The 15,709-nt window shown below is 41.2% G+C and overlaps 1 protein-coding gene across 1 annotated transcript in view; it reads right to left on the minus strand.

The window, feature by feature from the left end:
- Nucleotides 1–14,891, minus strand: part of STMN2 (stathmin 2) — a 41,355-nt gene extending 26,464 nt beyond the window's left edge. Inside the window, exon 1 of the mRNA XM_005432215.4 lies at nucleotides 14,599–14,891. Within this exon, the coding sequence (XP_005432272.1) occupies nucleotides 14,599–14,617 (19 nt within the window). The 5' untranslated portion in view covers nucleotides 14,618–14,891. The remainder of the gene's footprint in view (nucleotides 1–14,598) is intronic.
- Between the last annotated feature and the right edge of the window lie 818 nt (nucleotides 14,892–15,709).

A 15,709-nucleotide genomic window follows, 5' to 3' on the forward strand; every position in this document is an offset into this window, starting at 1 on the left:
TTCTGGGTTTTGAATAGAATTTTAATGTTGTGGGACATTTTAGAAATAAGGATGTCTCATCAGTTTGAATAAAGGCATTAGTTTGCTTTCTATACACAGTTGCAAATGACATATGTAAGTAGATTACTTAAAAATGAAGGATTCCTACCCTTGCAATAATACAGACAATGGTATACACATTGTAATTGCGTTAATTAACAACAATATTTTAAATTTGAATGCCAGAACAAAATAAGCTCTTAGTAAATGACTTTTAAATTTCTGTATAATAAATCTGATATTAGAGTTTGCCTGTTGATGTAACTCGTATTTGTGGAGGATTTTGCTTTAAACCCATGGAGTTGTGATAATGGAACCTGTGTTGCAGATGCCCTGATACTCTGTTTTATACTTGGGTGCATTATACTGTATAGCTTAACTCCCTTTTTTTATAATGAAGGTTATAGAAATTTAAATGCTTTTATACAAATTTGAGAGTATATGTTAGAGCAAGGGGCTGCATTTATGTAATTAAAAGTTATTCCAAAGGACTGAATTTCTGGGTTTAGGGAAATTTTGTCCTTAATTTAAGAAAGTCTCCCTACGCAGGACGCCTGTCAAAGGGGTGTTTATCTTTGGAGAAATCCTTTGGTTCAAAAATAATGACTTTAGGTTTTGAAGGACTTTGAAAGCACTGCACAGAGTAAGCAAAGATGACAGCAACTCCCTGATCAACCATGTTGAAAGCGGATTCTGTAAAATTCATCTTTTCATTTGGCATTATCTCCTTGGAAAAGCATCTTTTGGCTAGTCCCCAAATCTAGAAACTGGGGCTACTTCTAGACATTTCAGTGTTCAACACGTTCACCATGAAAATCTATTTTCATAGCATTTAAAGACATAAGATAATTTTCTGTTAGTCTTCTACACAGTCCCAAAGAGAGTACAGATGCCCAAGTGAAAATTCAGATGGTGTTTCAGTGTGATGCTATGTAAACTCCTGATTGTCAGTGCTGAAAGATGAAGCCTAAGCACCAAAACAAGAATGGATACTGGGCAGTGATTTTTTTAAAAAAGTAAATTTACAGAAATAAATTCAGCATAAGTAGGTTGGCTCTGAAAGTCTCACAAGGAAGAGTTTTTTTGCTATTTCTTCCATCTTTCTTTTAAAGGGGTCAGATGGGGAAAATGGAGAAAGGAAGCAGGCCAGAACCAGCAGCGTGTGCGAATCAACAGGAGGGGACATTGGGTTCACCAGTGGTTGAAAGTGTTAGCTGCTGTGGAGCTGCACCTGAGGTACTGCACCCAGTTTTGGGACCCACAATTTCAGAGGGACATGGAGGAACAGGTGAAGGTCTAGTGGAGAGCTACCAGGAAGGTGAGGGACCTGAAGCATGTGGCCTGTAAAGGGGTGGTGGAGGCAGCCAGGTTTGTTCAGTTTGGCAAAGAGGTGGCTAAGGGACAATATACTAGCTGCTCGCAACTATTTGGAGGAAAGATCCGTGAAATGACAGACCCAAACTCTTCCAGATAACAGAAGGAACAACAGCTACAAATTGTGGCTTGGGAAGTTGTGAGATCATCCATTCAGGAGCTGGCTAAACAAAGTGATGATGGTCCCTCCTCAAACAGGATAGGCTAGATAATTTCTAGACGTCCTTCCAACCAGTTTCTCCATAGTTCGATTCCCAAAGTGAGCTCAATTTTATGTGTGCCATTGCAGGAGGGAGGGCTTACTAGCAACTTAGAGCCCCAGCTGTACTCCTCTTCGTTATTCACATCTTTTAGTGTTTGCTGTCCTAACAAAAATCCATCCCATCTCACTGGACCTCTGCACCATGGCTATCATTCAGGATTTGTACATTAGCTGCAGACTTTTGGTGAGCTCATCCCCATCACATTACAGAACCAAATCCCTCAGGATCCCTTCCTGGCTCTTCCCCCAACCACTCATTCACTTGCTGCCCTCCATCCTACTTCTTCTCTTGCAAAAGAACCTCACGGTTTCCTTTTGCCACATTCCAAGAGCACCTCATTGGGCTGTCACTAGGAAGAAACTGCAGATGTTCAGCTCTTGGACTTCAGATGTGGCCATCACCATAGGCCATTTCTCCAGTCATCCTGCCTCTTTCTGAAATGCAGTCTTCCAAGTAACCTTTCAGATCTGGTAAAAATTCTCTCAGCATTTAAGCTTGCTTGGAAAGCAAGCAATAAACCATATAGAATAGACACAGGCAATACAAAAGATACATAAAAGCAAATAAAAAGGGTTGAAATTATTCTTTTACATTTTGGCTTTGCCTCATTGGGAAGATTTTGTATAGCTTGTGGAGTCTAAATGATCATTCCATTCTTGGAACCGTTGCAAACAAAATAGCAGCCTGGTCATCAGTGAGTATTAACTCAAGTAACACAACAAATCTGGTGTCTCTGCAAGTTTTGTTATTGAGCAAAACTGTAAAATCATATTGGAAATAGAGTATGTGGATATAAATGTGCCTATTTTAACCAGAAATTGGCACAATTGAAAACCTTTATATACGTCAAACTTAGGACCTAATCCAGACCATAAAATAAATGAGACATTTATTTAATGGGACATTATGGGAAAAAGCACATGCAAAGCATGTATGTTTCAATAAACTTCAGCTTGAGCACCCATTGAGCTGTGGCCATTTATCAGTGGTCCCCTAGAAGCCCATCTAGAAGATATGGCCCATGTCCTGCATCATTCAACTGTCATGAACTTCTCCTAACTCCCAGTAAAACTAATTACAATAGTTGGACGTTTTTGCCAGTCCTGATCTTGAGCTGATTAATACTGTTTTACTAGCAATCAGATCATTCACAGATGAAATACTAGCCTTGTTTTAAGTCAAACAAAAAGTCCTCTTTGACTTTGGTGCATTTAAGTTTTATCCAATAGATGCTTTCTGGGGGGCTTTCTAAGATGAAATTTTTGCATTATTCGTCACATATATGTTATTCTGTGGCTTTTAGATTTTTCTGCATGATCTTTCACTGAACCATCTATGCAGGCATTATTACTAATCACCTGATTCATATTTCTGCTATTGTATCCTGCCATGTCTTTATGCATATATTAAAACATTTGATTGCCTCCATTAAGAAAATAATGATACCACTCAGCAGCATATTGTTAAAATTTATCATAGTTAAGCACAGATTATAAATATTATTGAGTACTTTAATCAGAAGATGTGTAAAATGAATGAGAAAAGAAAAATAAAGAATGATGGCCTCTTCTTTGAAACCATGCTGATGGTGCAAAGAAATTAGTATATTATTCAGAATTTATTAAATTGGATGAAAGAGAACATTTGCTGATGGGATATTTTTGTTACAGTTGATGCTACGATAAAACTAGAACAGGAACCATTGTTCAGAGAAAGTGAACTCTGTTTTAAGTAGCTTTGCTCAGGTTTGCATGATAGAAATACATTGATTTTTGAAGATGTAGAATAAATGTCTATGTTATAACAATTTATGTGGACTTCCAGTAATGAGACTGCTCCCAATTAAATCTTTCATGGTCCACCTCTGTTCTTCATCTTTCTCTTCTCCTTCCTTCTTTTACATTGTTTTTCAATTTAGTGATTTTTACCCTGTTCTGAAATATTACTGAAGATTTCTAGAATTCATTTGTTCTGTCACTTTATTTACCTCTCTGTAGCTATATATCTATCTGTTTCTCTGTTTTTCTGCAGTACTGGCCTTCACTTACACAGAAGAGGATCTTGATAAACCCAGAGACACCACTCTGTTACTAAATTAACCACATGAGGAGCTGATCCCTGCAGAGATGCTTCATTGATTTCTGTGGGGCTCTGCTGTGAGGGTGCTTGGCTCATTTAGAATAAAAAAGGTGCATTGTGCACCAGCATATCTCAGCATCAACGGTCTGTCATTAAAGGCAAATCAGAACTTCTTCTGTGTTGTTCAGACGGTTCTTTATAACAAACTTATCAAACTTCCAGGACTGGTGTGCCCATCCTATTTTTCATTATCTTCTAAAAGTAGCAGGAGCTGGAGTTACACAAATGTCAACTCATAACGGCTTGCTTTTTCTTTTTTGTTGTATAATCAAATTCTTTTTCCCGTATAAAAAAGCCTCTTTTCCTGCATAATCAAATTATCCTTAATTAGTGTATCTGGCTTTTATATGACTTTTCAAAATAATAAAGGAAATGTTTCCTTCCTAAGCTGATCCTTCAGGAGATTTAAAAGGGGGAAAAATAGGTTAATCAGCTGTAAATCGACATGGGTCTACTACCATAGGTTTCCACTGGTTTAGGATCTAATTCTAGCCAGACTGGTGTTCCTGGCCTTTGCATATCTTAGCCACTTAAATGCCTGACCACACACCACAGTGAGCCATTGCTATTTCCACTTTTATTTCTTCCACTGCATTAGAAAATACGGGCGTCCTCCTTCCACTGAACATCACTTTGTTAAATTACAATGATCTGCCCTACAGTTTTCTTGGCTGGAGGGCTGCCTCTTGGTGAATTTTGGAGAAGCTTTTAGCAAAAATCATTTCACTGTTTCTGGGAAGTTGACTAGGGTGAACTAAATAAGCACTTACTCTATTTGTCTGAAAGGCTCTATCACTTTGTGCCAGGAAATCATTCCTCATTTGAAAAACCTGCCCAGGCCTGGCTGTAGAATAAGTATTTGAAGTATGTGATTTCAGGATTCAGCCATGGCTGGGAGAGACATGTCCAAGCTTTACAGCCAATTTCTCTGAAGACACTTTGTGCTGGACATGACTAATTCCCATGGGCTGAGAGCGATGCTTCAAGGACTGCTCCTCCTGTTTGCTGTGGACCAGAGGAATGGTGGAAACTGGAAAAAGAAGAGGAAACAACTATCCTGTGGGCTTAATTCCTCCTCTTCTGGCCCCACAGAAGTGTGAAGGATTATCAGAAGGGCTGCATGAAGGAACAATAGCTGAATTTGCCTGATAGAAGAAACTGCCGAGAGCAGATGATTTAAAAAACAAATAAATAATTAAAAAAAAAGAAGGTAAAGTCAGTCAGGAGATGAGGGGGTGGGATGATTGAAACTGGACCAGGAATGAGGGTGACACAATGACTGACTGGATAATGAGACTGGGTTGAGAAAATGAGGGGATGGGTACCAAGGAAACAGATTGGGGCTGGAAATCAGTAGGTGGTGGGGAAGAAGCAGATGGAAAACTCTGATTAGGATAGCAGATTGTTCACAAGAAAGTTCAGAGTCATCTGGAAAAGAAACCTTCCTGACTGCTAGCTCAGACTTTCCTTTAATATGTAAATGACACTAAAAGACTAGAAAAATATTAGAGTAGCAGTTCAGGGACAGACTAAGGTCCATCTGATATAATATTCTGTTTCCAGGGTACTTTTTCTTAATGTTTTATTTTAATCTAGAAAATCATATCTGTGTATCTACATAGAAATGTACTATATGTAAATTTGTAATCTTTGTGTTGTAGATAACTCCTATTTGCTTCTCTAAATGCCTTGAATTTTCTACCAGGGTTCAGTATTTATTCTCAATATTGCAATTTTTTACCCTTGACAGTGCCGTTCACATCCTTTTTGCAGAAATCAGGATGCCAGCAGAGCCAAGACCTCTGGAACAGCATTGCCAAGCTACGCAAACTGATAATTACAATTCTGCAGAACGCTTAAAAGTACTTCTGTCATGTTTAAACCTGCTTTTCAGGCCTCCCACCACTAAAAGGTAAAATTCTTTACACTGTTAATCTAATGCAGTATGATTCCCTAAGTAAGATATTTCCCTTAATGTTTCACTGCAAAAAATGTGAATGCACTTCAGAATGGAATAACTTGAATCCTCAATGCAGATTAAAATAAATATCTTACTATTATTTTTCTTAAGAAGTTATTATTTATATTTTACTGGGAAAATAATGTTTAGAGGTAGATCATAGTTTCCACAGCAGGAAGCTATTTGCTTTGAGAACAAGTGTTCTGTTGACAAAGATTAAACATTTCTGTTTTTAAACCACAGTGAGCATGAGCTTCTTTCCTATCTACAACCTATAGTATTGAAAGCTCCTTGACTGCAGTTTTGACAGCATCAAAAAATATCTAAAAATTTCAAAAATATATTAGCTTAGAAGTAGTCTTTTATATTACATATACATAAATTGAATAAATGCCAGTACCTAGAGACAAAGACTGTATATTCAAGTGACTATAAACATGAATGCTGAGTGACATCGGTTGCTCTTTCTTTTCACATGAATGATGTAAGAAACAAATATACCAAAACAGTTAAATTTGATATTTAGTAAAGACTAATAAAATGGGTTACAGAAGTGAATTTCTCTTCCAAAAAAAATCTTTGAAAAATTATACAGCTTGATTCATGCATTCATTTTGAATTAAAAGATTTCCTAGGAGCACATGTTTCTTACAGTTTCATTCAGGTAACTGAAGGATTGGCAGTACAAAAATACTAGTAACCCCAAAAATTTAATTTTTGCTGCACTTTTAGATGCAAATGTAGGCAAAAAATTTTTTGCACGTTTAACCTGGCTGTGGTCTCTACAGTCTTTTGAAAAGGAAAAAATAATAATAACAGTAATAACATTACACACTTCAGGGAGCCTTGCCAATGAAATCACATCGGGAGATCATCCTAGTGGAAACCAGAGGATGAATTTGAACAGGTGTATATCAGAAATCTTAAGCCAAAAGGACAATTTATGTTTTCAATAACTTTAGAAAGGGTCAAAGACAGTATCAACATCAAAATTTATAGCTACCTAGACACTTACTGACTAATGAATATATTTAAATGTAAAAAAGCATCTAAGGGTACTTTAGCCAGCTTCAGATAAAGTATACTTTAGTTTAAGGTAAATTCTCAATTTGTAGACTTCTACACCAATAAGTAGTATAAAATATACACAGTTTGTTACTTTTTCTTTACCTAAAAGATTCCCTAAGGATTATGAGAACTGCCTGAAAAGCACGGAATGCTAATACAGCTTTAGAAGGTAAATTGCTCTGTTTCCTAATCTGATGAGCATGAATTTTTGCAGCTTCTCATATGTGAGAGCATTGCTACACATTTCCATGCAGTATGGAACACAACCTTGAACCACAACTCTGAGGTTAGTATGTGAGAGTACCCCCATCTTAATGTAGAGAAAGTCAGGTCATAAAATGATTAAGGGACAAATCCAATAAAGGAGCTATATACCTAAAATTATATTTAGAAAAAATCAGGCTTCTACATTCAAAATACAGATTTTGCAAATTCCCACATGGCTGCAGAGAGAGCATGAAAATCCATAAATACCACAAATTGTGCTCTTCAGATTGGTGGTGTGTTATAGGGTGCTACATTTTTGTACGAGCAAGGGTGCCTCAGACTTGATATGTTTAATCCTCTAACACTGGGAAGTGGGTGTTCTTCAAACCCAGACCCTGTCCTCTGAAGAAATCTGTGTAGCCCATTACCTGACAGCATGTGGCACACATAGATAGGACAGGGTCCTTCACAAATGCAGGAACAGCCACTGCTTTCTTTTAAAATGCAGGTGTGGGGAAACATTGCTGGCTGTCTTACTGCTGCCCTTTGGGACAGCTGTCTACAGTGACCCCCTTCGACAGGGAAATGCCAGAGCTGGGTTCTATCTCTTTCAGAAATGAGGGGATCCAAGCTGAAGGGTCTCAACTGCCACCCAAAGAAACTCAAGTTTTACTTTCTGCTCCCGAAACTGTTTCTATTTTGCTGTATCATGCAAAATCCAGTGATGATACCATACACCCAGGGTTTCCAGTTACTAGGAGGAGGTCATCCTTCCTCTTGTGTGCTCTCTTGTCCTCACTCCACCATGACGTTCTTCCTATAGGAGGGTGGAAAGAGGCCACAGCTTGGTGGCTCTGATGTTCTCTGCAGAGGCAGGACAAGCAGAGACAATCCAGCACCACACTCGGAGGCTAACCACCAGCTGTTTGACTGAAGGCCAGGAGTGCACCCATTGGCACCTCTTTTTCCTCCCACCATGATGGAGAAGATCGAAGCAGGGCTTCTCTGCAGGCATGGATGAAGCGCCCAAGGGATAGTTGAAGTCCCACAATTCCCCCCTGCATTTCTCTCTGGGTCAGTGAGTGGTGAGTACATTTACTCTGGGTAGACCTCATCAGTGTGCTGTTCAACCATAAGCCACAGGTGACTCAGAGCTTTACTGACTCTGTCCTCGGTCACCTCCCTAAACTAAAGACCTGCTTGGGCAAAACTGGTGGAAAAAACCCCACCAAACCCCAGCAATCCTGTTTTGTGATTGTGTGCATGAAGGATCACAGTTTCTCCACACAATAACTGCTACAACATTGATGGGTTTTGTGTATTAGAATGAGTGCATAAATTATAATTTATTTATGACCTTCCTGGATTAGACAGCTATACCTTCAAAAAAATAACATTTCTAAATGTATTCATCAAAGACTAAAGTTTTGTGTAGATGCTGTGCATCAGTTTAAAACTGCACATCTTGGCAGAAAGAGCTTAAATTCACTTCATTTGTTAAATTCTGTATTAGCAGACAGGAAAAAGAAAAACATAATAAGTGCAAAAGAAAATGAAATAATTACAGAGCAGCTTTGTATGCTGGTATTGCTTAGATACACAATGTCTTGAATATTTTGTTCCCAGGAGCCAGCATTTCTGCATTAGTCCATTTTCTTTTGACTGAGGATGCAGGTCTGTGCAGATTGAGGTCTCCAAAGCAGTTTTTTCTGGTTTTGAAAAGTGCTGAGCAACCAGAGCAACAGATACTGCCTGCACGGCAGTCATGGGTGCTCAGCACCTCGCAGGATTGAGGTATGTGTCCCAGGTAGAATTGCTGGCTGGTGTTCACAGGGGAACTCACATCTCCAAGTGGGATCAAGAGTAAGTATTTTTAAACTGAATGGAAACCAACAACTCAGACTGCATCCACATTATTCATAGCAGGAGGTGTGTAGCCTAGCAAGAACCGTGAATACCAGCTGTACCTCCAAATCAGCTACCAATGTCTGTGTCCCCATGGGCTAAGGATCAGCTGATAGTGTTGAGGCTAGTGGCTGAACTCGGCTGGCTCCAATGAAGCAAGACTCATTTGCAAAGTTGACCCATCTACCATCCATTTTATGGATACTGCTGAAGAAGACACGTTCTCTACTAGCCACCTAATGACAGCAACACTTTTTGTTTATAAAGGTGACTTGCATGGAGAACTAACATTGGATTTTTGAAGGTAGTTACTGAGAATTAGGCAAGCACTGCTGGTTCACGATGTAACATTTGCTCCTTCTTAAAGCACTGGGCAGTACTAGTGAGGGTGCCAGGAAAAGGGCTTTGAAGCCTCACAAGTTGAAAGGTAAAGGTACTCAACATATATACAGCCTGGGGGGGAGCACACTCTGTGAGGAGACTTGTTGGAGGACATCACTTCCAGCTACGTTGTTGCCCACTGGTCACAGGGCTAGGAGCCACCCTCAGTCCCTTACGTTTGAACAGTGGCTTTCTCGCCACTTTTAGTGGCAAGCTTTTAGTGAGTTAATTTTCCAACTATGTCAATCATTTGAAGTGACACCATTTTAGGGTGCCTACTTGAAGACACCTAGGGCTTGATATTTTTCAGGAGTGCAGAACCTCTCTTGTTCCTTTTGACTATGCACTAATAAGGTAGTTAAATTAGACCTACATGAAAATGCTGCACAGGTGAAGCATTGCCCAGACCTACCTGTTGTGGGAACCCTCTGATGTCTGTGTTTCAGACTATACAGTAATGTCTACTTGTCACAGAAGGCTTTTAGGAGAATTAATTAGTTAATTTTGTATAGTCTTTGAAGGCTAAAATGCTATCTAAATATACTGCTGGATATGAGTGTCCATCTCTCTTCTGTAATGAGTTTTTTAAAAAATTAATGCTATTAATTTGAAAATGGAGAATTCTTTTCTAAAGAAATGAATATAAATGTCTCCTGAGAAAAAAATATAACCATGAGGTTACATTACACATGTATTTATAGTAAAAAATAGCTGCGCAAAATGTGATCTAGAGAAATGTACTACTGTAGTATAAATACAAAAGAAATTTTAAAAAAATCCAGGCTTCATTAATTAATTGAAGGAAATTAAAATTGACAAAATCAATATGAATGAATTACTGGAATACATTATTAAACAGGGAAGCCTTTAGTATAAATAGACCTTGTATTGGGACAAAGAGATGATGGAGGTGGGTGTGAGAGAACATTTTGGAAGTGTTCAAGCTGCTGAAGTTTGTTTTTATTTCCTCAGCATATTATGGGATCTCTTCCACAAGATGATGGAATAGATGACGCTCCATCCTCCCGCCTGTACACTTCACAGGATAAGTAAGGAACTGCTATGAGGCAATATAAATTCTTAGCCATAGGGACTGTTTTAAAAATTATTACCGCCTCATTTCTCAATAGCAGGAAGAGTACTCTACTCTAAAAACAGGAAAAGAATGTGAAAAGGTGCTAGTCTTTATTTCTCCAGTGAACTGTACTTGCCAGCGACTTTATATTAGCTTAGTAATCAAAATTGTCAGAAAAATAAACTAATTGGAATGTTTCTTCTGCTAGATCTTGACAAAATTTGGAACAATGGTGTCTCAGTCAAATCACATTTCTGCTAACATTATAAGACAATAAACTTTTCTGAATGTCTGCATTCATTCTCATCTTAAAGTAATTTCCTATTTGTCTATTCAGATACATAATCTTCTGACAGTTGAAAACAATTCAGTACTGGCTTGTGTTCATTTATTTATAAAAGTGAAATAATTGTATTTATTTATAAAAGGGAAATGTTAAAACCTTCTGCTAAAAACTGCATAGTATGGAAAGGAGCATGTTCAGTCCAAGTTCAGCCTGGTACTTAGCCATATGTTGTTTAACCTGAAGCTTGTTGCTGCCATTGATGTCCAGATGACTACTCATGTGCAGTTGTTGAAGATCAATCAAGTGTTTAAGTGCACTGGCAGATCAGAGGCAGATTGCTTACCCCTTTGCAGTAAAAAAGTCTAGTTAGTAAAATAATTGAACCAGTTAAACTCAACAATCATACACTTACTTATGACTTCATGTGTATGTTTACATACCAGATAAGCCAGTAATGTAGTACTCTGTTAATAGACAGGTTTAGCAGTGACATAACATCCATCAAGCTAAGTATGGAGGTCTGAGCTTGTAACTAATATGCAAATGACAAAGCAGAACAACTCTGAAGTACTTTCACAACAGTTTAATCAGTCTTACTGAGATATGCAAAGAAGGCAGCATGGGGCTGCCTGAATTCCCCATACCCTCATAATCGCAGCCATTTATCAGCTCACAGAAGTCATGACTATCTCAAAAGGAGTCTGAATTAAAATCCTTTTAACACATTATTAACACATATCCCATGTATTTCTGTTAAACAGCTTCCTATAAAATAAGAGCTGTAATTGGGACTTAGACTTTCTGTATGATAATTGTCTGAAGATGTTTTCATAATAAATATTATTTAAATTAAAAGTTTATCCAACCAGGTCCATGGCCTATCAGGTCTGTAGTGACCCCACCTGCAAAAGCTGCTGATTTATGTAACATACATCCTGTATGGCAGGGGGCATAAGATATGAAGGAGTCCATCCAGACAATCCAGATTTCATTTGGAAGATGGCATCAAGGGGAGGGTGCGATTTAAAAGCCTCCAGAATTTCTGTACAGTCATGTCATATGAAATTTTAAAATAAGATGCACAAATATAGATAATAGGGGTGTGTGTGTGTGTGTGCCTGGTACACATCATTCATATGCTATGTAAACTAAATAGAAAGAACTTCATGAACATCCAGAGTGTCCTGAGCTCCAGAAGTTCTTGTAGCTGTTGAAATTCCTGTGTAAACCAAAGGAGCTTTCCTTGAAAACCTTTTATTTAACAAAGCCTAGGAGAAAATGAGGCTTAATTTTGCCTTCTATGGCAGAATATACACACAGATTTAGCAAGGTATTTAGCATCTGCCTAACCTGAGTTATGTGAAGAACACTGTCCAAAGCCAGTAGGACTATTCACATGCTCAAACTCAAAGACACCTGCTAAGTGCCTTGCTGGACCAGGGCCAGAAACATAACAGTGGGCCAGCTTAAGCTGATTAGAAATGTTCTGTTGGCTTCAGTGGCAGCAGGATCCGGCTTTTATTGCCACTTTGCAAAATACGGTGCTCAACAGGGGAAAAAAATCAGGCACTGTAGTCCTTTCAGTGGTCTATTGGGTTAAGCTTGAGTACAAAACAAATGCAGCTTAGCACTAACTGGAAATGTGTGTGACTGAGAACGCATCTGTTTTTCCGTATGAAATTAAAATTTGTTGCCTTGAAGAAACTCTTGAAATAAAGTGGCTTATTCTAATAGGCTGTGTAGATCCCAATTTTCTCTACAAATAAATATAACAAGGAAGAATAAAGTCGAAAGAAATGGTGAAAAGGATCCTCAGCCTCTGTGAGTTTAAGGAGGGAAGACACTTTTAATAATATATTTTCCATTTTTTAATTGAATGCCATTGTAACTAGTATTTTTAGAACCCCCAGCCAGGTAGTTACATTGCTTTTTATGGTTCGTGTATGTAGCTTGTTAATCAGGTATTAATAGGCAAACTGGTGTGACACAGCCAGTTTGTCTCTGGGCAAACCTAACGATTCCAGGCATCTCTCTGGCTGCAGAAACCTTTATATTTATGTGCTGCGAGATCATTAACTGTAGGCCGATGAGCCCTTTACTTCCCTAGTGACAGAATTCCTACCAGAGCCTTCTGCAGCGATAAGTCTCCGACTGACTACAAATTATCAATACTGATTACCAGATTGCTGCAGTGGGGAGGGGACGGCGTGCTCGGCACTGCAGGGCTGGCCAGGCTCCCACAGCCCTTGTCTCCCTCCTCTATTTGCGTCTACAGCTGCCTCATGCCTCCTTCCCAGGGGTGCCATGGCCAGGTTAAAACGCTTGCAATCCATGCCGATTATTCCTCAGGAGTGGAACATCAGCATTCATGGAAATAAATGTATAAAGCAGCAGCAGTTACAGCCAGTGCCGGGAGAATTTGGTGTAACTTTGTGTAACGTGATTAGGAGCGGTAACAGAGTCCGCACGGAATGGGAATCAGAATGGGATTTGCTTCTGGGGGGCGCGTAATAATTGTGTCGGAGCTCTCCATCCTTATTTTGTGGGATTTGTGTGTGCGTGACTTTAATGGTGAATGATTGTGTAAACTAGAATTTGAATGCATCAAGCATAGAACCTGCCTCACTCTCGCCCCCCCCCCCCAAAAAAAAAAAAAGAAAGAAAATTAAAAAAAAAGAAAAATCAAGGAGCAATATGGTCTGGATGCTTTCAGCAGCCTGACACCACGGCTGTTCTCCTTCTCTCCCTCCCACACCCTTCCAGTGCGATTTTCCGCTCCCCCACCCACCCCGCCAGCCTCCCTCGAACAAAGGGGCCGGGGCCGGGCTGCTGCCGCCCGTCGCGCCGGCCGCCGGCGCCAGGACAAGGGACCCGCGGGCGCGGGGCTCCCCGGGGCCGCGGCTGCGGCGGGTACCGCGCAGCGCCCCCGCCCCGCCCCGCCCCGCCCCGCCCGGCCGCTCCCCGGGGCCCAGGGGGGGGCGGCGAGCCGCGGCGGCGGGGCGTAGGGTGCGGCTGCTGCCCGGGGAAGCGGGGTGGGGGGGGCCGCGGGGGGTGGGAGGATGCTTGGCTTGATCTGAAAAACGCACGGTAACAGCAGCCCTGCAAGCTGCCCCCGGGGAGCGAAAACCAGTGGGAACTGGTGGAAAACACCAGCTATGCGCGGTGCGGTGACCTACTTCAGCCGCCCCCCCGGCGGACTGCAGGTGCGGGCAGCGGGCAAGCGGCGGCTCCTTGCGGCCCCCCCGCAGCCCCTTGCGCCGGCTGGGCGCGGCCGGCCCGCAGTGCGCGCCGCCGCAGGTGCCCGCCCCGCCGCAGCCCCCTCGCCGGCACCGCGGCCCCGGTGCCGGCCTGACCCCCCCGGTGCCGGGTCTCCCTAGGTGGTGCCTCCCCGTCTCCCTCGCCTCTTCTCCCCCCTCACCCCCCCGCGGGTCGCGGCTCGTTTCAGAAGCAGCGGGGAGCGCTGGCCCCGGCCAACGGGGGCTACGGGAGCGGCAGGAGGCGTGTGATAGCAGGGGTAACTTTCCAAAATTGGTATCCTTTTTTTTTTTTTTTCTTTTTTCTTTTTTCTTTTCTTCTCCCTTTTAAATGCCGCAATCTATATATTCATATTTAAAATAATGAAAGCCGTTTCAAAATTAGGCTGTGCTTATGTGCCGACAACCCCCACGCCCACCCCCCCCCCCCCAGCAAATAATTAATCTGATCTCGGGACGTTAAAAAAGCCCCGGGATCCCGCACCCCCTCCCTTTTTTTCTAATCCAAGAAATTAAAAATATGTTTAGCGTTGTCTTGATTTTTTTCCAAAATTCAGGCACACTGAGAAGATCACCCAGTGTAGGCAGCGGTCCTAGGAAATAGTGGCCTTGGTAGTGGCTGAAGAAAAAGAGATGCGGTTTCTTACCCATTGCTGTTTTAGCCATGGTGGGATGTGCAGGCTCTCAGAGGCGGTGAAGGCAAAGGGGTCCAGCTACAGCAGTGGAGAGAGGGAGAGAAGACTGAATAAGGCACTGAGTCAGCAGAGTGGGGCTGTGCGAGAGAAGGAGCAAGAGGCAGGAGCCCATGAATAATTATCGCTCCTCTACCCAAGCAGATTGGCTCTAGAGGTCCCCTGACATGACTCCTGCAGAGCCAGAATCTCCGGGCATTAAATATTGATCCACCAATGGTGCTGGAGTACAAAGTGCCAGAATGCAGTTTGAAATGGAAATCAGTCCTTGAATACCTTTCCCCCCTTGGTCTGGCTTTAATAGTACATTCCATGTCAAATGTTTTATGTCTTACATGAAAAAAGCCTATTGGTGTTGAAGGCTCTGCTGTTGCTACCTGTAAAACATGCACAGATTCATTTTAACACATTTTATCCCAAAGATATGACCAAAAAAAAAAAACAAAGGACACACCCACCTCCCAATGCAGGGGATTTTCTGTACCATTTCAGTAAACCAGCTGCTCATATTATTTTTACCTCAGCATCCCAATTCCTACAAAGGTATACAGATACCACATACAATTGTTTTCTACTCAATGTTTCTGCATTTCAGTGTTAGCATCCCCAGACTCAACCCTGGAAACTTGAACTCCCCTAAAACTTGGGGAATGGCAACAGGACCTGCTCACACTCTTGAAGGGCTCTGGAAAGGCAAAACCAGGACGAATGTGAAAAGAAGTGGACAGCCATTTCCCTGATGGACTATAATGAGAGCCACTGGGAAGCTGTGAGCTTGGTTCACTTGATAAAGTGTGTAGAATGGCACCTGATGGGATTATTACATGAAAGGGGATGGATGCATTCTAAAGATTCTCTCTACATTGATTTTAAGGATTCTCTATCCCCAGCAAGAGGAAAGCCAGTGACATGATCATCAGCCACTGAACAAATGTGGGTGGTTAACCGAAGTTTTTGCTAGAAACATGGCATTGAAGGGACCTGTTTGCACATCTGCTAGGGCTGGAAGCAGTTGGTGGCCTAGAGGAGATGGTATCCAAGATGGTGGTACAAAGAGGAGGACACT

This window comes from Falco cherrug, chromosome 3 (assembly GCF_023634085.1).
Source record: "Falco cherrug isolate bFalChe1 chromosome 3, bFalChe1.pri, whole genome shotgun sequence".
NCBI classification, from domain to species: Eukaryota; Metazoa; Chordata; class Aves; order Falconiformes; family Falconidae; genus Falco; species Falco cherrug.